The following is a 22,998-nucleotide window of genomic DNA, read 5'->3' as shown; positions in this document are numbered from 1 at the left end:
CGCCTCACGTGGGTCGCGGGGCGGGGCAAGCCTCTTCAGGAGGAATCGCTTACCCGAAGGCACGTAGTCCTCGTCCTCCTCTGAGGAGGAGAAGTCTTCCGAGTCGAATTCCTCCATATCGCTGCCACGCGGGGGGAGCCAAGCCACAGGACCGCAGCGGCTGACCCCAACGCAAAGCTCTGGGGATAGACCAAAAAGTAGAAGCGGGGGCAGCGGCGGTTGGGGCGAGCCCCCGCTGCGTGTGCACATGCGCAGAGAGTGTACGTGATAGTAACGCGACACTTCCGGGCCAATCCCGTGGCAGTTATCCCAGCACGGGCTCGGTGACGAAGCGATGCGTACTGGGACTTGTAGTCTTCGGTGCTACATAGCCTCGTTAATTTAGTAAATGTGCTTTACATAAAATTACATATCTATGGGAATACAGTTGACCCTCACTATTCACAGGTTGGTATTTTCGTATTCGTTTACTTGCTAAAATCTATTGTAACCCCAAAATCAAAATTAGCGGTGCTTTCTGGGATTATTTGCAGACATGCACAGAGGGTGACAATTATGAGTCGATGCATTTTACCAGCTAAGAATGAGCAAGGCAGACGATCAGATTTTTGGTTCAGCTCTCATACTGTGTATAAGTGTACTTTTTGCAGTCTATTTAGTGCCACATGGGTTTTGTTTGTTTGTTTTGCTCCCACCATCCCTGCTGTGCTGGCCAGCTGTGAGCCCCGCTTCTGGCTGAGTGGGGCTCCCCTGGGGGAGCGCACTGCCCACCAGGGGGCAGCTCCTGTGTTGAGCAGCTGCCCCCTGGTGGTCAATGCGCATCATAGCACTGGTGGTTCTGGTCGTCCACTGTAATGACCGCTTAGGCTTTTATTTGATGGATAGGAGTGTTAGATAAGCTTTGTTCAGGCATAAGTTGTAGCGCTGTTGGCTGTGAGTTCAATGTTAATGAATCAATAGTAAGATTCTAGTTAATGTTTTTATAAAACTTTAAATACTTAATCTTTACCGTTTTTCATGATTTTATTTGCATTACAGTATACAGTATATGTTCAGAGTACTGTGTATGTTTACAGTATGTGAATTTTGCATTGTATGTTATACTGTGTGTATTATATATGTACTGTATGTGTGTGTGACTGAGGGAGAGTTAAACTGTATTGTAGTGCATTACACAAAAATTCTGTAATTGGAATAATTGTTTCATTGTGAAGAAATACAGCAAATAGTCTTAGCCCGCGTCGGCCTGTGGACTGAAGAGTCCAGGGGTAGATTTCGGTCAAGGTCACATGCCTGGGTTGCGGGCTGGATCCCCAGTGGGGGCGTGCAGGGGACAGCCAATCAATGATTCTCTCTCATCATTGGTGTTTCTCTCTCTCTCTCCTTCCTCTCTGAAATCAATAAAAAAATATATTAAAACAAACAAAAAACTCTCAAAAAAACAAAGAAATACAGCAAATAATTATTTGTAAGAACATATTAAGGTGTCTTTGAATAGAAACACACATAAAACATTGTGTATTGATCAGTTGACAAAAATGTCATCAAAGACTCACAGGAACCCAACTCCACTTTTCCCCCAACAGTGGTTCAGTATTCACTAATTGAGTGTGTGATGACTTTATAGACATAACTACCAAGAACAATATTCTACAATTCAGACATCATCCACATGAATCCTTCCTTCAAGTTAATCCATATGGAAGTGCAACCATATAAAGTTTAACATTTAATCAGACTAAATTTTTTGTTTGATTATAATCCAATATGCAAATGAGACATAGACAACTAATATCCTGTTTGTTCAGGTTTAGGTTTTGTTTTTTGTTTGATTATAATCCAATATGCAAATGAGACAGACAACTAATATCCTGTTTGTTCAGGTTTAGGTTTTTTTTGTTTTTCACCTTAAAATTGCTCCTTTTTGATACTCTGTACTGGATCTATTATCCAGTCCTAGAGTTACCTAAATCAAGGCATAGATGAAACACGTCTGTGCTTTATGCCAGCAAACTTTTAAAAAGCCTAATTGAAACATAATTCACACACCATAAAATTTACCCATTTAAAATGCACGATTCGTAGTTTTGGGAGTCACAGATTTATGCAATCATCACCATAATCAATTCTGGAACATTTGCATCACCCCAAAAGGAACCTCTTATCCATTAGTCACTCCTCATTTCTCCCCAATCCTCAGCCTCAGGCTAATCCTTTTTTTCTCTATAGATTTGCCTATTCTGGATATAAATGGAATTATATATGCGGTCTTTTGTGACTATCTTCTTTCACTTAGCACATTTCAAAGTTCACTTGTCTTACATACATATGGAATTGCTTGATCATATAGTACTTGTGACTTACCTTTTGAGGAACTGCCAAACTGTTTCCCAAAGCAGCTGCACCATTTTATATTCTCACCAGCAGTGTATGAAGGTTCCAATTTCTCCACATCCTTGCCAACATTTGTTTTTATTATAACATCCTAGTGGGTGTGAAGTGGCATTTTCATTGTAGTTTTGACTTCTACTTCCCTGATGACTAATGATGTTAAGCATCTTTTCATGTCTTATTGCCCATGCTATGTTCTTTGAAGAAGTGTCTATTCAGATCCTTTGCCTATTTTAAAATTGGGCTATTTTATTGTTGAGTTGTAAGGTTTTTTGTTTTGTTGTTTTTAAAAAAATATATTTCTTTATTGATTTAAGAGAGGAAGGGAGAGGGAGGAAGAGATAGAAACATCAATGATGAGAGAGAATCATTGATTGGCTGCCTTCTGCACTACTGGGGATCAAGCCTGCAATCCGGGCATGTGCCCTTGGCCGGAATCGAACCCGGTACCTTTCAGTCCACAGGCCGACGCTCTATCCACTGAGCCAAACCAGCTAGGGCGAGTTGTAAGTTTTTATATATTCTAAATATCAGTCTCTTATAAAATATAGGACTTGAAAATATTTCCTCCTATTCTGTAGTGTCTTTTCACTTTCTTGATGGCATCCTTGGAAGCATAAAAGTTTTACATTTTGATGAAGTCCAATTTATCTAGTTTTGGCTTTTGTTCCTTGTGCTTTTGGGAGTGTATCTAAAAAGGCTTTGACTAACCCAAGAGCACAAAATTTACTTGTTTTCTTCTAAGAGTTTTATAGTTTTAATTCTTACATTTAGGTCTATTACCCACTTCAGCAGATCTTTCTTATGGGCGAATAATAGAAAAATAGATATGAAATTAGGATCCAGTATTTGGGAGTTTATCATTCTTACCATACTTTTCCTTAACAGTTGAAGGGACCCTGCAGTGACAAACTGGGATGTAGTTGTTTGCCCCATCACTGGGATCTGAGTCTGGGGAAAAGGATACATTGGACTTCTCCAGCATCATCCCATTTCTCTCAGTCTCCTCTTTAGCCCATCAAGATTCTATACATTAGTTCAAATTCACAACCAAAGTTTCCAACCACATTAAGGGTGACCAGGGGAGGAACTATTTTTTATTATGTCACATAGTTTAGTAAAGAGGTCAAATATTAGTTAGCAGGCCAAATCCAGCTTAAAGACATGTAATATTTGACCTGAAAAGATTTTACATGAATTTAAATTAAGTTGCCAGCACTTACAAACTGAGGGATTTCAAATAATCTAGATTTCCAACTTCCCTTGAAAAACTGGAGAGCGTGTCAACTCTGGGCTCATATTCTCACAAAGTAGAAATCGCCTGGAACTGAGCAATGGCTTTAGGCGGGGCTCTCCAGTGGCCACAATACAAATCCCAACTCCCTACAAGATTCCTGGTTAATTACTACATTATCTTGGCAATAATTTTCAGGGTCCTCTCTGCCAAACTCAGCACCTTTAGCCCTTCACCCGCCATGGTCTCTTTGCACTATCCAATCTTCAGTTATCACCCTTTTGAAAAATTGAAAGTTTTTCCTCTGTTGGGTCCTGGATACATACAATCTTTTTTTGAAATATATTTTTATTTATTTCAGAGAGGAAGGGAGAGGGAGAAATGGAAACATCAATGATGAGAATCATTGATCGGCTACCTCCTGCACTACCCTTACTCGGGTACAAGACTGTAACCCCGGCATTTAATTCCCTGATCAGGAATTAAATCGTGACCTCTTGATTCATGGGTCGATGCTCAACCATTGAGCCACTCTGGCTGGGCAGATCTTGAGGGCTTTTGGCTGAATTCTGCATGTATCCTTCTGGGATGCTAAAAACATTCTGTATCGTGATCTAAGCCAGTCACTTAAATGTATAAATATGTAAAAATTCATCAAGCTAAGCATTTGTGCACTTTACTGTATATTGTACCTCAAAAAAAAAAAAAAAAAGAGAGAATGGATAGGCATTCTCTTGCCAGACATAGTATGTCTGCCTACAATGCCTGGAACTGTAGCGGTCATCTCGTGACCATGGGGTAAGATGCCCAAGCTGGACAACCCAATTTGCTAAACATGGCAGAGCAAAAAAAGATTTATGATGTCACAGAAAGTACTAAACTAACCTTGGAGTCTCTCTTCATGTAGACTTACTAGTGAAATAAAAATTTCCCCACTATCAGCTTTCCGCCATTTCAGTGTATAATCATACAAAGGCTTGTTGATGGTAATATATAGCCCACAAAGTGGAGTTAATAAGACTCAAGTTCACATGTAAGTACAGTTTAATCACATCTTTGAACAAGAGTTTTACCGTAAATAAGAAGTTGAACATAAAAGAAATATAGCTAAACATGTTATGTACTGTTATAAAGACAAACAAGAACTGCCCTAGCTGGTTTGGCTCAGTGGATAGTGTGTCAGCCTGTGAACTGAAGGGTCCCAGGTTCGATTCCGGTCAAGTTTGTGGGCTTGATCCCATTGTGAGGCATGCAGGAGGCAGCCGATCAATAATTCTCTCTCATCAATGATGTTTCTATCTCTCTCTCCCTCTCCCTTCCTCTCTGAAATCAATAAAAATATATTTGAAAAAACAAGAACTTAAATTAGACAACTTTATTACAAAAGATTAAACTCATTGGCAACTGAAAAAGAAATAACAGTTCCAGTTCACAGAACTGAAAGTAATTCTTTATTGATAAACATTTATACCAGAATTAGAAATGTCAGTAGAAAAATACAATTTAAATAATTTTTCATCGTACAAAGATTTGATCATTTTGACTGTAGCAGTTAGTGAAATAATCTAATACAAAAAGTTACGCTGATTTTAGTCACAACCAGCCCAACAGAGTGCACAACAAGAAATGCAGGCACATAAGATGTTCCGCATATAGACAGCTAATGGCACCAGGGCTTCACATTCCAGGAAATGGTTTCTTAGGGAAGGTTATATGCATTGCAGTTGTAATAAGAACTTAATTCAAACCAAAGCAGTCAGAAAGGGACATTGGAATCAAAAGCCAACATACAATTTAAAAACTTAAACAACATAAGGAAGGGTTTAAAAGTAATTATTTGCATGAACTTTTTCTCACTAGTTTGGACATTTCCTAGGAAGTAATGTTTTGCTGCCAAAAAAAAGTTAATAGCACAGACATGTTTCTCTTGGAATATTCATTACACATTTAAATGTGGACTTAAGTTTTCATGAAATGCCTTTACCCCAAACACCCATTTTAAAGAATCCAGAAATCAGTTTTTGTGGTTGGGTGTGGTCTCCCTCCCCCACATTAAAAATAAAAAAGGAAAAGTGGATGCACAGCTGGGGGATGGGATGGTTGTATGTGTCTCTTAAGAAAGCCAGTTGGTAAAAATTCTTAAAAATCTATAGATGATAAAGTAAAATGTTCAACAAAATGTTCAACACAAATGCCAATATTTTTTCTTCTGAGCAACTACCCCCAAATAATTGTGTATTTGAGGAGAAAAATTAAAAAAACACACAAAACAGTTTTGTTCCGAAAACATTTCAAGCTACAAAGTTCAATTTACATAAAGTATATATACATATATTCACAGAAGAATGTTCACATACTGGGATGGAAGAAACATTCAATTTGAAGATACATTTTATATTTGAAGTTTTTAAGAAGAGTGGATAATCAAAATATACAAAAACACGAAAGAGATGGAAACAAAAGACATCTTTCAAAATGCATTAATTTTTGTGTCTTGCTCTAAAAGAAAAATAACCAAACATTTAAATCATAGATCAATATGGCCCACCTGTTTAATTTGTGAAATTCTACCCAAAATAATGTTGTGTGAACACCGCACTTTGATAGAGATGATTAAAATCACTTCTTATAATACAGGTTACAAAATCCCAAATTTCTTAGACTGAATGGCTACTTTTCAAAATCACAGCTCCTTCAACTGAAAAATCGTCTTTAACTAAAGACTATTTTAAATTTTAAAATTTGCTTGAAAGAAGGATTTGAGCATTGGAGAGAAATCTTATTGGGGTATGTCTAAGGACATTTGCCTGCATTCCAACTCTACCTATAATTTCCCACCTAGTCTGAGTATGTCACCATAATTTTGATAAGTAGTCTAATGGCCTATTAGTTAAAAGAAAATGTCCAGTTAATTTCCGTGACCCCTTTGTAATTTTTATCTTTGACTATCCCTAGTAAATTGGTCCTCCCGGCTATTTTTATTCAAAGCCAGAATGCATATTTCTTCAAGTAGAACAGACATGGTCGTGGGTACATGACCTCATGGGCTGTCAGCCTTACTCTCACAATGAAAGCTTTTCTTTAGAAACGTCAGACTTCATTACCAGAAGCTATTTTGAAAACAGATAACAACATTGATTGTATTCCACACAAAACAGTTTCAATGGTCAGGATCAAGTTAGACACTAATTTTTACAATCCTTTCTGTTTTGAAGGTCACAGTTTTCAGGCCTTTTAATGAAGAAGAAAGCTAGGCAGTAGAAGAAATTTTAAATAGCTAAAATTGGGTTTTAAAAAACTCAATATTTAATTCTCTTTAAGGACATAAATTCTCTAAAAGGAAAATGTAAAGGGCCAAGTTGAAGACATATCTGAAAATTAAACTTTAGGCACTTTCTGGGAGTGACACACAATACTGTAAAAATGGGCTGAAGACCCACCACTAAGGAATTAAGAAGACTAAGTAGCTGTTAAGAGAAATCAATAACCCTAATGCTAGTTTAAGCTGAACTTCTACAATTTTTCAAGAGCCAGTAATAAACCAGTCAATAAAACTATAACAGAATGTTTAAAGTATCTTTTCTTTATGTGCCTTAATGTCAAGAGTATCCTAACCCATTTGGCTTAGAATTTTCAACTTGAATTATTTAATGGGGTATGTTTCCAATTAAACCAAATAAAAGTAATAGAATAAAAGTGATAGGGAAAGGTGGTACTGGAATTCTGAAAAGTCTCAATTAGCTAGCTTATTTTGATAAGATTCACATCTTTTAAAATATATTAAATAATCAGAGGTCAAGATCGTTATCCATAAAATGTCACATCATTCAGTAGTTAGCTCCTTTTTTCAAAAAGAGTGGAATCAAAGTCACTGTTTGTATTCTAGATATTTTTTTCCCTGTTTTATTTAACCAATTTTGCTCACAAAGCTATACTCAACCAAAACTATTTGGCACTTACTATCATGAAGATGTAGCAAAAGAAGAGCCTGCAAATATTAATCATGATTAGATCAAATAAGATTTTTAGTACATTATGCTCTGCTCAGAAATAAACCAATGTTTTCCATAGTTTTTCTGAAAAAATGCAACGCTGCATTTTCTCGCAGAATATTGTACATTTCAGTGTGAAGACTGCTAACCCAGAAGCACCGCTGCCTTGGCTTTGGGTAAAGGTGCACCTGTGAAACTGCTTAAATTAAATATAAAAACAAAATAAAACTTGATTTGTTTTGGTTGAGAACAGGAGTCCAAAAAGAGTTTCAATTCCTTGGAGCTTCAAATTGAAGGAAAAGGCTGAGATGCTATTCTTCACATACTTTTTCATCCAAGTTGCTTCCATTTAAAGAACTAAGAAAACACTACTTTCCTTATTGTATTCTTTCTGCGGATTCTTTAAAACTTAGGTTCAATGTCATAGTATAAGGGTGTATGCTATAGAGTAGCTAAAATCCGTAAAAAGGAGACCACCACTACACAAAACGTCTGTCCAGTGCCCAAGGTGAGGGCTTCGAATGGTATCATATCTTTTCCTGCTGCTCGGTATACTCCAGCAATTGCTGCACCTGTTCAAAAATTCAAGTGTTAAAAGAAAAATCAAGATTAATATAATCATGATATTATATTAATAGCACTTAAAATTCAACTATAAGTAAAATGTTCCAGATTTTTACATTAAAATTTAAATATTATAGAAATGTTTTGTTTTCCCTATTCTTTTTGCTGACTAGCCTAGGTTTTAAGTATTCCTTATAAGGTTTGCAATTTAGTGACATATGCTTTTAAGTGTTGAAAAGTGACTCCTTAAAACCAAGAGTCTCCTGGACATAGTGAATAAAACCATCTGGAAGTCATAACCCAAATCACAAAGACTGCAATTTACAGATGATCTGATTACAAACTCAAAAACATCTCTTTATTCCCTATGCATTTAACAGGTACCTAATAAATTCTTGGCAATAAGTGACAAAGAATTTTCTGTGTGAGACTGAGCAAGAAATATTTCAGGAGAAGCCACAGGGAATCCCCACTCCACTTTCTACTATACTCAGAGTTCCCTTCAGGAAATGGATGGAGGAGGGAAGAGAGGGATACAGAAAGGAAGAGAGGACTCTAAGCCTATAAATTTGCTATTAATTCAAAGGGTGTGAAGGGAGGGATACTCAGGGATTCCTTTCTGTTCCCTATGTCATTAATCGTTTTTATTATGTTATTCACTATAACTCCCTAGAAACTAAGTATCTACTCAGGTACACATCTGAGTTGCTGAAGATACTCAGCATCTACCAAGAAAGTCAAGATTTTATTAATTTAAAAAGAATAGATCCAAAGTTTCCAGATGACTCTCCCAAATGCTCCAAACAAAATTCTCAGTTTGTTCATTCAAATATTTATGTATTTCTATGTTTTGTAAGGTGTGATACCTATTTTCATAGCACACAGGATCTAGTTGGGGACACAGGACAGAAGCATAAGCATGAAAGAGATTTTGAATGATTCAAAACAAACAGTGTCTCAATCACATGTCCACACAGTTTATAAGTGTGATTTGAACGTATATTAACATGTTTTAAGAAGAATAATATTAACTAATACCTGTGTTGCTTTCCTGGAACATTTATGACTTTGAAATGCCCACCTCCAGTAGCAATGCATACAATACTGTGCTACTAACATCTGAGAGGCACATGTTTCATTGGGCCCCTTTATAATTTAGCTCCAAAAAAGTTGGTTGGGTAGAAAGAAGCCAAAGCAACTTGAACTGGGCCCTAAAGTGGGATTTGGATGATGAAGATGGGAAGAAAGGAAAAAGCTTATACAAGGAGCAACAACATGAGAAGAAAACAGAGACTCTAGGCATAAAATCTTAAAGACAGAAATAAACATGACATTTACTGCATAATTACTATGTGTTAGTATTATGTTAAATATTTTATAGACACATTATTTCATTTAATCAACACACAGCCTATGAGGTGGGCAGTGTTTACTCCTATTTTACTGATGAGAAATCTGAAACAGGTCTTCAGAGCCAGTACTCCAGTCAGGAAACTGGAGCAGAGGGTCTCTGAAGACAACTGATATAGTTAAAAATATTGGGTAAGGCCTGTTATGGAAACTCCTTTCTGCAGACAGGAGAAACTGGCCTCCTTCCTGTGTTATCACAAAGGTTTCACCATTTACAGAACATAGAGAAAAGAGGCCACTTTGTCCCCAAAGCCCCCTCCAGTCAAAGAGACAAAGGGAGATTTCTGCTTGAAGCCCAAGGTTTAAATTCACAGGGGAAATAAAGTTACAAATTAGTAGGAATATTATGTTTCTATTTCTTAAGAATATACTTATGCCCTAACCGATTTGGCTCAGTGGATAGAGCATTGGCCTGTGGACTCAAGGGTCCCAGGTTGGATTCCGGTCAAGGGCATGTACCTTGGCTGCAGGCACATCCCCAGTAGGGGGCGTGCAGGGGGCAGCTGATTCATGTTTCTCGTTTATCGATGTTTCTGACTCTCTATCCCTCTCCCTTCCTCTCTGTAAAAAATCAATAAAATATGTATATATTAAAATATGTATATTTTTTTATATATACACACACACACACACTTATGTTTTACATGTATACCCACAAAAAAGTCTGCAAGTATATACCCAAATGCAAACTGTGATTATCATTTAGGGATGTGGAAATGGAGGATTTTTATTTTTGCGTTCTTATACTTTTTAACTTATATAAAATATACATGTTATTTCTATTTAATTATGACTTTAAAAGATTTAAACTTATTCTCATCCCGGTGACATGAGAAAAGCCAAGAAAAAAAACACAGGTAAAAATAATTTATAATATGAATGTTACTCTGTTTTTTATTCAGAAAGTCCTGAGAGGAAAAAAATAACCAGGTCCTTTTTAAAACAAGAATTCTTGTCATTGGAATTATTCTTCCATCCTTAAAGTAACCACCTACCAAATGGAAGTGATCAACCATCCTTCCACACTATCAGTCAAGTGACAGCTAATGAGGAAGGACCAATAGCTTCCAAAAGGCAAATACCTTTCTTTTGCTGGTGACCTATGTCAGATGTACCTCACAAAGCTGGACAACGGCTTCCCTGAAGCCACCAAGAGAAAACCTGACTCAGGAACTCGAAGATATTAGCCAAATATGGGGGCCTGAGGGTGAGGAAAAAAACAATATAGCCCTGTCCACATGGCTCAGTGGTTGTGTGTTGACCTATGAACCTGGAGGTCATGGTTGGAGTCTATGGTTCAAAATCAATAAAAATATATTTAAAAAAATACATTTAAAAAAAGGACCTGTGGTTAAAGACCATCCTTTTTCTTCATCCCACTCAAACATGTTTCTAAAATGGGTCCTGAAATTGACTAAGTCATATGAAATATTTTGACTGATATTTTAATGTCTAACATACTTGTCAAGATTCCAGCAGTAATTGGTCCCACGATGCCCATCAACAGGATGCCTACAGACATGAACCTACCATATTTGTGATGTCTGAGGGTGAAGAGGGCCAGTAATCCAGCGGGGACATGAAAGAAGAGAGAGGACACCAGTGCCCACAGGAACACACCATACCACATCTCTACAAGGGAAAGCAAAGAAAGGTCACAAATCACTGCCTTTCCCAGTGCAGTCATTACAAAGGGGTGGTCATTATACCCAGTCATTCACTCTCAAAGCCAGTCAGTTGCAATGCACGTTCATCAGTCAAGTATCCAAATATTGATGGTTTTAGAGGGACCAGCAAACTACAGCCACCACCTGTTTTAGTACATGAAGTCTTACTGGAACAGAGCCATGCCCATTCATTTAAGTCTTGTCTATGGCTGCTTTTTAGCTACAAAAGCAGAGCTGAAACAGTGACAGGGACCACGTGGCCTACAAAGCCCAGAATATTAACTAGCTGGCTCTTCACAGAAAAACTTTACCAATCCCTGATAAACTACCCCCACAGATTTGAAAACTGCCCTAAATAATGTCCCTCCCATAAGAAGTTACAAGCGTAAATTCATTGACAGTTCATTGCAATCAATGCCTGTTGATTTTTCCTAGCTTTTTTACTATCCGGTCTCCTAAACTGGAAAGCTATCCTATCTAATAAAAGAGTAATATGCAAATTGACCATCACTCCAACACACAAGAGGGCTGCCCCCATGTGGTCAAAGATGACTGCCACAAGATGGTCAGCAGGGGAGGGCAGTTGGGGAAGATCAGGCCTACAGGGGGAGGGCTGCAAGAGAGGACCAGGCCACCAGGGGGAGGGCTGCAAGAGAGGACCAGGCCAGCAGGGGAGGGCAGTTGGGGGCAATCAGGCCGGCAGGGGAGCAGTTAGGAGGTTATCAGGCTGGCAGAAAGAAGCAGTTAGGGGCAATCAGGCAGGCAGGCGAGCAGTTGGGAGCCAGCATTCCTGAATTGTGAGAGGGATGTCTGACTGCCCATTTAGGCCCAATCCCACACCGGGCAGTCGGACATCCCTAAACGGGCAGTTGGACATCCCTCGAGGAGTCCCAGATTGGAGAGGGTGCAGGCTGGGCTGAGGGACATACCCTCCCCACCCCCCTGTGCATGAATTTCGTGCACCGGGCCTCTAGTCTATAATAATAAAAGCATAATATGCAAATCGACCGAACAGCCTAACAGCAGATGACCATCCGGATGAGCTTCTGGATGAAGCCAGGGCTACAAGGACCAAGGCAGCCACTGCGGCTGCAAGGACTGAGCCCCTTGCAAGAATTTTGTGCATCGGGCCTCTAGTACAATTATATTCATTCAACAATCATTTTTAAGACAGTGCAATAAATATCAAGCCACTGCCTCCTTTTAGGATATCAAAGCTCATTGTTTTTTAAAATCTTCACCCGAAGAATGAGGATATTTTTCCACTTTTTTTTTCTTAGAGAGAGTAGAGGGGAGGGGCAAGGAAGTGGGGTGGTAGAGGGGGGAGAAAGAGAGGAGAGAAACATAGTCGTGAGATACATTGACTGGTTGCTTCCCACTCGCATCCCGCTCACACCCTGATGGGGATAGGGGGAGGGGGTGGGGGAGAGAATTGAACCTGCAAGGGAGGTACATGCCCTTGACCTGGAATTGAACCCGCAACCCTTCTGTGCATGGGCCAGCACTCTAACCACTGAGCAACAACAGCCAGGGCCAGAATCTATATATATAAAAGGCTAGGTGTTCATCCATCTGACAGGTACCTATGATGCGTGATGACCACTAGGGGGCAGACGCGCAACACAGGAGCTGCCATGAGGCACACTGGCCATTTAAAAATAAACGGCACCATGGACCTGGCAACGACAAAGCAACACTCGTCTTCCCCCAAGTGGGACGCAGGCCCCGCCACCACCCCACCAAATCGCAGCCAACTCTGCTAAGCCCCCATTGCGCAAAATGCGGCTCACAGCCCAGCCCAGCCCAGTCCAGCCCGGAAATGGTTGATGTGGGTGCCAGGTAATGACATCGCGTAGCAATGCCCAGCTTTCTCTCCCTAGTGACTAGCCTCCTTGGAGTTTCTTCAGCCCAGAAACCCAATTTGCTTTATAGCCAGGTGCAAACATTTCATGTACATTTTACTAATTTTCTTTCATCTCTGACACTTCTATTATAGAGAAAGGGCGAATAGCAATATTAAAATATTTCTTCTAATTATTTTCCTCTCAATGTGCATGAATCCGTGCACCGGGTCACTAGTTGTTTTATAAAACTGTTGAAACTGGTCTACTTGTACTTGAATTGATGGTTTTTTGCAAATTCTGTTAAAAGACGTTAAATCATGCAATATGGAATATAAAGTAATTAAATACTTGTGTCCCAACTTTAAAAATTAAATATATAACATAAAAATAATATATATGTAATATATAAAAAATATATTTACTAACTACTGCCCTTCCTCTACAAAGAAAAAAACCTTTCCAGTCAACAGTGTTGATCAGAAATTGCGGGCAGGATTCCGAATCCTCTTTGAGTTGTGTCCTTTTCGGAAACAAACCTACACTACTATAGCTTTTCCAGCCTTGGGCCGGGAGCTCTTCTTGCTTCCACTGCCCAGGAGACTGGCCCTCTCTTCTTGGCAGCAGTTCCAGATATTTACTGTCTGGTGTCCAGATACTGCTCCTCCCCAATAAAAGTGCACCCACTAGAACTCTGACACCCACAAATCCCTCCTGCCTGGGCAGCTTCTGCTGCACCCTGGCTTAGTGAGAGCAGTCTGGCCCCCAGCCTAAGGCCCCCTTGTATGCCACCCCACCACTAGCTCATCCCTAAGATACAGTGCAGTACCATGCAATTCCCTTCCAGAGCAGTTAACCCCATCTTAGATCCCACAGTCCTTACCAGACTCTGACCTCTATACCACCACCCAATGTGCCAACTAAGTTATGTGAAGGCACGAGGAATACCACTGCCCCGGGGTGGACAAATGGGATTGCAAATCTGCCTCCAAGATGCAGAGCAGTTGCCATGCTGGCTGCTGGCTGCCACCACTGACCTGACACTGCTCTTCAGCCCTGTTGGAGCTCCCCAAGTTTTAGAGATAAGCACTTCTTTCTGCCGCAACTCAAGGCTGCTGGCACCTGGCTTCTTACTGGCTGCCACATAGTGGACTTGGAGGTAAAGCCTAGATTTGCCAGAGACACTCTAAGTTAACGTCCATAAAAGTGGGTCTGGACACTTAGGTGTGCTACCCAACTGCTATGGGCTGAACATGTTCCATCAAAATTCATATACTGAAGCTCTAATTCAATAGTACTGTAGCCTCCCCCCACCCATCTCTCTCCCTGCCATGTGAGGACACGGCAAGAAGGTGACCCAAGAGGGCCCCAACCATAACACAACCATGCTGGCACCCTGTTCTCAGACTTCCAGCCTCCAGAGCTGTGAGAAAATAAATGTCTGTTATTTAAGCCACTCAGTCTATGGTATTTTGTAACAGCAGCCTGAGCAGACTCACACAGCAACACTCACCTGGTCTCACTCTGGAGCACAAGACTTGCCCAAGGGGACCTGCTAGACTACCAAACCACACCTCAATTTTCCTAAAAGCTGCAAGGCCTTTTGGCAAACAAGGTCTGGCATAGCAGGTCAGCACCTCCGGGTTTCTGAGGGGGAAGCATGCTGCACTCTCCTGCATCCTTGGGCTACATCCATTAGCTACCTCAGTGCCTGCATGTTTTATATAGTGCCACTTAAATCACTGTATGCAGAAAAAACGGCTTTATTATATTAGATGAGTAGTAGTTTAGAAAACACTTTTCAGATGGATGGATTATAAGACTCTAATAGCAAAGGCAAACCCCAATCAATGAAATACTTAAAAAAAAAAACCACACTAAGTGATTTCCCTTTAATCTACTGCACCTTAATTTGCTCTCTCTTTAATAGCTATTTATTGATTATCATACAGTACTTTTCATTTCCCTGGCTCAACACACTCAAAAATCTTTGTCTATATATAGCTCAGTATTTCCTTGTTCACGGTTTAAATCAAGTGCATTATCATCAGCTTTGTTTATTTTGGCAGCTAAAGTCACATCACTTCCTGATGTTCAAGTATAAATCAAATAGTCTGTAATAAAAGATTGTAAGGGGAAATCAGATTAAGCACTGGTGACAAATGGGCCCCAAAGATGTCTACATATTTATCCCCAGAGCTTGTGAGTGTGTGGCAAAAGGGGGTTTGCAAGTATGATTAGATTAAGCTTCTTGAGAGATTAGCCTGGATTTTCCAAGTGGGCCTAATGTAATCACAAGGGTCCCCATAAGAGGAAAGCAGGAAAATCAGAGTCAGAGAGATCCAAAGATGCTACTGGCTTTAAAGATGGAGGAAGAGGCCAAGAGCCAAGGAATGCAGGTGACCTCTAGAAGCTGAAAGCAAGGAAACCAATTCTTCCTAGAGCCTTTAAAGGAACACAGAACTGCTGACCTATTTTGGACTTCTGATCTCCAGAACTATAAAATGATAAGTCTGTGTTGTTTTAAGACACTAAATTTGGAATAAGTTGTTACAGTGGCAACAAACTAAGAGTTCATTCATTCAACAGATATTTATTTAGCCCATTCTATATGCCAGGCACTTCAGTGAAAAGAAAAACAACATAAAAAGACAAAGATTTCTACCTACAGGGAACTTATTATCTATTTTTCTTTTTTTAAAAAGATTTTTAAAATTGATTTTTAGAGAGGAGAAACAGCAATGTTGATCGGATGCCTCCTGTATTCCCCCTACTGGGGATCGACTGAACCTGCAACCAGGCATGTGCACGGGATGACACCCAACCAATGGAGCCACACAGGCCAGGGCAAACAAAATCTATTTTTCAAACAGACATTTTAGTTAAAGAGAAAAGCCACATAGATTGTAGAATCCTTTAGTTGAGTTCTTTATTAACTAAAGGGGTTTGTAATGGCTGGCTCCCTGGCCCTATAACAGGGGTGGGCAAACTTTTTGACTCGAGGGCCACAATGGGTTCTTAAACTGGACCGGAGGGCCGGAACAAAAGCATGGATGGAGTGTTTGTGTGAACTAATATAAATTCAAAGTAAACATCATTACATAAAAGGGTACGGTCTTTTTTTTTTTTTTTAGTTTTATTCATTTCAAACGGGCAGGATCCGGCCCGCGGGCCGTAGTTTGCCCACGGCTGCCCTATAACATCTACAACCAAGTCACCTAACTTCCAAGGAAGGTCTCAAGGCCACCTGGACCCGATGAGCAGAAATGAAAGAAGCCTAAGCCAAGTGGGCAGTGAGGCTCAGCAACTTAGCCATCCTTTCAGCTGGCCCCACTCTGCCTTATGTTCCAGGTCACACTGTCTGGACACAGCCAGGTCCTCTGAAGCTGAGGTTCTAAGTAGACCACATAAGTCTTCCCAGGAACTGTAGTTCTGCCCTGTCCTACAACTCTGATGCTGGACTGCACTGATGCTAATTGCCCCAAAGCCCGCAACTCTCCACATGCTCACTGTGAGACCCCTCTCTTACTGAGTCCCACTGACCTGCCAGGGGACATCTGTTCCCTAGTGAAATAATACGTACATACATATTGGTCTTCGCCCCTGGTTCCTGACACAGCTCCTAAATCTCTTGGAATTTCCAGAATCGTCTTTTGTTCTCCTAAGGTGACTCTTGGTGGGCTCCTGGATGGGGGCTGGTGACCAGAAAGCCTCGATTATAAGCTTGGAACATGCAGCTCCACCCCACCCCCATTCTTTGGAGACGGAAGAGGGGCTGGAAGTGGAGTTAATAATCGATCGTGCCTATGTGATGGAGCCTCCATAAAAAGCCCCAAGTGCAGAGTTCAGAGAACTTCTGGGTTGGAAAAGACATCTCCATGCTGGGTGGATGGCCCACTCCAAATCCACAGGAACAAAAGCTCCTTCCAGCCCTCACCCTGTGTATCTCCTTCATCTGGCATTCATTTGTATCCTTTATTTTTAATATATTTTATTGATTTTTTTACAGAGAGAAAGGGAGAGGGATAGAGAGTTAGGAACATCGATGTTTCTAAACATCGATCAGCTGCCTCCTGCACACTCCCTACTGGGTATGTGCCCGTAACCAAGGTACATGCCCTTGACCGGAATTGAACCTGGAACCCCTGAGTCTGCAGGCCAACGCTCTATCCACTGAGCCAAACCGGTTAGGGCCATTTGTACCCTTTAATATCCTTTGTAATAAACTAGTCATCTAGCAGTAAACTGTTTTTCTGAGTTCTGTAAGCTGCTCTAGAAAATTAATCAAACCATGGAAGGGGCGTTAGGAACTTCTGTTTTATAGCTAGTCGGTCAGAAGCACACACGATAACCTGGACTTTTGATTGGGTCTGAAAGTGGGGGGTGGAGGCAGCCTTGTGGAACGAGCCCTTAACCTGTGGGATCTGATGCTAACTCCGGTAGACAGGGTCAGAACTGAATTGAATTGTAGTGGCACCCAAGTGATGTCACAGAATTACCTGATGTGGAAAACCCACACCTCTGGTGTCAGAGTGTTGTGAGTATGGTAGTAGTGTGAGAGTAAAGGACAACAGTGCGTTTTTCCTAGATACCCCTCCACTCCTCCCTAACAATGACGACTTGCCCACCAGGACTACCAACTGCAGGCTGCCACCCCTTACCTGACACTACTGACAGACTCTCCCCTCACTCCTGAGTCCTGAGTGTATCTCCCTGGCCTGTCTCACCCCAATGATCTTGGTTCTAGCAAGGCTAGATCTTGTCTGTCCTGATCTGGCCTTCCATCTATTCTCCACACGACGACAGAAAGTCAGTGGTAATGGGTACGAGGTTTCTTGTTGGGGTGATACAAATACTCTCTAGTTCCTTGTGGTGATGGCTGCAAACTCTGAAAATATACTAAAAATCACTGAATTGTACACTTAAAACAACAGCAAGTCAGATCCCTCCTCTGCTCAAAACCCTCCAATACAGTCCCTGGGATGTGACCTCGCCTCCCCTGCTGCTTTACCCAGTGTTGGGTTGGTCTCCTTTATGTTTCTGAAGTAAGCTCCTATTCCAGGGTCTCTGAACCTGCTGTGCCCTCGCCCAGAATACTCTTCTCGAAACAGCCCTGGGGCTCACTCCTCACTTCCTTCAGATTTTGGTTCCATGGCATTATCAGAAGGGCTTCCAACCTTATGTAAAATAAGGTTCCACTTGGACACACAAGACCCGACACTTACTATCCCCCTACCCTGCCTCATATTCACACCAGCTGCTCCTTTCCACACTTTTACATTTTGTTTCTTTTCTCTCACCCCCTAGAATAAAAGCTCCTTTGTTTTGTTCACTACCACATCTGTACTTGGTGCCTAAAAAACAATAGGCATGCTACAGGCACCGAGTAAATATTTTTTGAATACATGAATAAATAACTGCTCCAAGTGTGGCCCATTTTTGATCCCAGCACTCCAACAACCCAACGTTAGTCAATTTTAATTTAATTATCACCAGATACACTTTGACATTGATTTTAATGAAATTCATGTGTTCAGAAAGCTAATGTCATTCTTGATATAAAGAAAAGGTCTGCCTTTCTTGGCATTCCGATTTTTTTAAAATGGCAACAACAAAAGAAATCTGAACAACTCAGGGTAAGGAAGGGTTAGGCAGAAATCTAAATGGTTAAATTGCAAATGCAGGTTTAAAAAAAATAAATTCAAAACTTCCTGATAAAACCACAGAATATTTCAGAGCAATGATTTTGCCATATTGAGTTAGCATAAAATACAAGTGACCTTTTCAGTGGGGCCAAAATAGGAACTATTTCAGATCCAGGTCAACGAATGAAATTCACTGTCAGCAAGCTCAAACTTCATGCACCTACTGTATCCATCATTCCAACTAAAAATGAGACATAGCAGGGAAGTTAAGTAATTGCTTATCACATTCTGATCAACTTGAGGTACATGCATGTGAACACCCCCAGCCCAGAGCCTGCACTTTGCTAAATGTGTACAGGCATCTCCTGCTTTTTAAAAGTTCACTTTCTGCCCTAGCCAGTTTGGCTCAATGGATAAAACATCAGCCTGAGGACTGAAGGATCTGGGTTCAATTCTGGTCAAGGGCACATGCCCGGGTTGCAGGCTCAATTCCTGGCCCTGGTGGGGACATGTGCAGGATGTTTCTCTCTCTGTGTATCTCCCCCTCCCTTCCCCTCTCTCTAAAAATCAGTGGAAAAATATCCGCAGGTGATAAAAATAAAAAATAAATAAATAAAATTCTGCTAAAAAACATGCACAAAAGTTCACTTTCTGCCACTTTGCTTTGACGAAAGACCAGTTTTCACTAGCCTAAGAAATTCAAAGAGGATTTTCACTTTTACAAAAAAAAAAGGCAAAAAGCAAAAACAGTGTTCAGCGTTTGCTTTGCAGTGAGCCATTATTGCAGGTAGCACACACCAGGAGCAGCAAGTGGCAACACCAACTTCCTTCCCCAGGAACTACACTCTGAATCAAGTCCTCATAGTTTTGAACTGTCTGTGAGCATCTGTGCTTTATCTTGATGTAATTTGTGCATCCATTAGCAAGGCCTGCTCTAAAGTGATTACTTCTCCACTTCATACCATTTCGGCCTAGGCAAGTTTTCAGAACCCTTTTTGTTTGTTTGTTGGCTTGTTTATCTTCACCTGAGGATATTTTTTCCATTGATTTTTAGAGAGTGAAGATTTTAGAGGGAGAGACAGAGAGAGACACCAATGTGAGAGAGACCCATTGACTGGTTGCTTCCTGCATGCCCCCGACCAGGGCCAGGAGCCCACAACCAAGATACATGCCCTCGAGCGGAATCAAACCCAGGACCATTCAGTCCGCAGGCCGACGCTCTATCCCAGCGGTTCTCAACCTGTGCATCGCGACCCCTTTGGCGGTCGAACGACCCTTTCACAGGGGTTGCCTAAGACCATCCTGCATATCAGATATTTACATTACGATTCATAACAGTAGCAAAATTACAGTTATGAAGTAGCAACAAAAATAATTTTATGGTTGGGGATCACAACATGAGGAACTGTATTTAAATGGCCAGAAGGTTGAGAACCACTGCTCTATCCACTGAGCCAAATCGGCTAGGGCTTCACAGGAACTCTTTCAGATAGTGAGGAAAACCTGTATTGCTGAATGAATGATCCCTGGTGATTAACACCTCCAATTATATCTCCATAGAAGTACCCATAAGCTCAAGTACATATTGCAGTTTAATATCTTCAGAACAATTTCTGAAAGCAAAACAATTCCGATAGCTACAGATTCTCTAATGTGAGGTAATGTTAAAAGTGTTGTCCCAAATCTAGTCATCTCAATATTTTCTCAAAGAAAGAAAAGCCAACTAAAAGCCAGGCAGACTGCACAGCAAATTTGCAGTTTCAAAGTATCACCTCACATGATGTATTAATTTTAAAATGGCCCGGCCGGCATGGCTCAGTGGTTGAGCATCAACCTATGAACCAGGAGGTCACAGTTCTATTTCATGTCAGGGCACATGCCTAGGTTGCACACTTGATCCCCATTGGGGGGCGTGCAAGAGGCAGCCAATTGATGATACTCTCTCATCATTGATGTTTCTATCATCCTCTCCCTCTCCCTTCCTCTCTGAAATCAATAAAAATATATTTAAAAAATAATTAAAGTTCGCCCGGCAGTGTTTCTCAGTGGTTATAGTGTTGCCCCTCACACCAAAGGGTTGCAGGTTCCATCCCAGATGGGTGTGCAGGAGGCAACCAATCGATGTCTATGTCTCTCTCTCTCCCTCTGTCCCTTCCACTCTCTCTAAAAATTAATGGAAAAATATCCTTGGGTAAGAATTAACAACAACAAAAAGGATCAAGGGATTAAGGTACCCTTATAGTGGAGAGATCTGATAAACACTGTTTCACCAGACGTTAAATGTCTCCTGATACGATGCACTGGAAAGTGGATAACATCATCTGTGAGGTAGTAGGCTGACCAAAAATCTGAATGTAACGATGAAGAAACAATTAGATAAATTTAGACTTTGGGAAAAACTGAGACACAATTAGCCTGGACTCCTCAAAAATGTCCATCTCAAGAAACTGAAACAAAGATGAAGGAACTGTTCTAGATTCAACCAGACTCAAGAGATATGACAACTAAATGCAATGTATGATCCTTGACTAAATCCTAAATTTTTAAGAAAAAACGCCCTAACTGGTTTGGCTCAGTGGATAGAGCGTCGGCCTGTGGACTGAAGGGTCCCAGGTTCGATTTCGGTCAAGGGCATGTACCTTGGTTGTGGGTACATCCCCAGTAGGGAGTGTGCAGGAGGCAGCTGAATCGATGTTTCTAACTCTCTATCCCTCACCCTCTCCCTTCCTCTCTGTAAAAAAATCAATTTTTTTTTAAAAAAGGAAAACAACTACAAACAATATTCTTCAGACAACTGGGGAAATTTAAATAAGGCCCATACATTAGGTAATATTCTATCAATGTTAAATTTCTTGGGTGTGATATATAATTTTTTTTGGCTATGACATAAAATATCCTTGTTTTAAAAGATCTATAATCTCTCACATCAGTGTTTCTATCTTTCTCTCCCTTCCTCTAAAAGTCAAAAATTTTAAAAAATAAATAAGAGATCCATGCTACCGTATTAGGCATCAAGTGCCATCATTTCTGTAACTTCCTTTCAAATGGCTCTGCAGAAAGTAAAAATGTTATGTGTACACATATATAGAAAGCAAAAGAATCTAAATATGAATAACAAATCTCAGTCAAGGGCATATGGTGATTTGTTATACTATTATTTCAATTTTTCAGTAGGTTTGAAAATTCTCAAAATAAAGATTTGGGAAAATAAAGGGGGAAAAAAACCACCTAATCTGGTCCTGTAGTGCCTGCCTCCAGACTGCATGGCCCTTTCATTTTAGGGGGCAGCGTCTCCAGAATGCCATATTATCACTGTCAGTGTGACCTCGGGGCCTTTTGGGCATGATTTCAAGCTAACATCTGCATCTGCCCCCATCACCGGCTATTTCACAAACCTGTCCGCGAAGATACTGGACAGGTAATACACGGCAAGTCCCCGGTGTCCACTGAATGGCGCCTGGCAGTCGCTGCCCAGTGGATGAAAAAAAAAAAAATCACAGATGCCTTGTTTATAACTACAGTCAGTAACCCAATCCTCCTTCCTCTGCAGGTCTCCGGCCCCGTTCTCGCTCTCTTTACTAAGTCAAGGTATCAGCTTAGCTGGGGAGCCCAACCTCAGCCTTCCATCGCCAGCGTTCTCATCAGTCTTCTTCCCCTTAAAGCTCCCACACACTCACTGCGCTCTCCCCTGGGAGCCTTTCCCCAGTAACTTCTCTCGGCTCTCGGAGCGCGGATAGCTATCTTGTATTATAAATATGAAAAGCCCTCCCATCAGGAGAAGGTCCGGGGTGGGGGGAGGAGGGACTGGGTAATTAAAAAGAAGCTGTGCCAACGGTGTCGAGCACGAGAGCCGGAGACTCAGCAACAAGTCTCGGAAAGTGATTCCTAGAAAGAGAAGCTGGAGGAGTGGGGCGGAGGTGCGAGCAATCAGCAGGGAACCTCCTGGCGACGAGGGAAGAGACCGGACTAGAAACAAAGAAGTGTGAGCTCCGACTGCCCCTCAGTCTGGCCGGGACGACTGGGCGTCGAGCTGCGAACGCCGAGCAGCCGGCGCGGACGGAAGCGGCCAGGCGCATCCTGCGCCCTAAACAAGGCGGAGATGACCGCCCCCGGGGCTCTGTCGAGTTCAAGTCTGAACTCGGGCGTCTGGAAACTCCAAAAAGCAATACTAGTTCGGGTGCTGGCCCAGCTCCCTTCATGGACGGGTACACCCGCGGCCGCGCCCTCCGACCTCGCCCCCAGCGCGGGATGGGC

At 41.2% G+C, this 22,998-nt stretch overlaps 2 protein-coding genes across 3 annotated transcripts in view; both read right to left on the bottom strand.

The window, feature by feature from the left end:
• Positions 1-253, bottom strand: part of CFDP1 (craniofacial development protein 1) — a 99,425-nt gene extending 99,172 nt beyond the window's left edge. The window contains exon 1 of the mRNA XM_005862610.2: positions 54-253. Coding sequence (XP_005862672.2) covers positions 54-249 — 196 coding nt within the window. The 5' untranslated portion in view covers positions 250-253. The remainder of the gene's footprint in view (positions 1-53) is intronic.
• Positions 254-5,041: 4,788 nt separating this feature from the next.
• TMEM170A (transmembrane protein 170A) overlaps positions 5,042-22,998 on the bottom strand; it is an 18,419-nt gene continuing 462 nt past the window's right edge. Inside the window, exons 2-4 of one of the 2 annotated variants that reach the window (XM_014536738.1) lie at positions 22,140-22,211; positions 11,053-11,223; positions 5,042-8,189 (exon numbers count right to left, since the gene is read on the bottom strand). In XM_014536738.1, the coding sequence (XP_014392224.1) occupies positions 8,059-8,189; positions 11,053-11,223; positions 22,140-22,211 (374 nt within the window). In that variant the 3' untranslated portion in view covers positions 5,042-8,058. Of the gene's footprint in view, positions 8,190-11,052; positions 11,226-22,139; positions 22,212-22,998 lie in introns of both variants that reach the window. The other variant, XM_014536739.1, reaches the window with a different exon arrangement.

This window comes from Myotis brandtii, unplaced genomic scaffold (assembly GCF_000412655.1).
Source record: "Myotis brandtii unplaced genomic scaffold, ASM41265v1 scaffold165, whole genome shotgun sequence".
In the NCBI taxonomy this organism is placed as follows: Eukaryota; Metazoa; Chordata; class Mammalia; order Chiroptera; family Vespertilionidae; genus Myotis; species Myotis brandtii.
The sequence above is the reverse complement of the archived record's forward strand: the minus strand, read 5'-3'. Positions and strand labels throughout refer to the sequence as shown.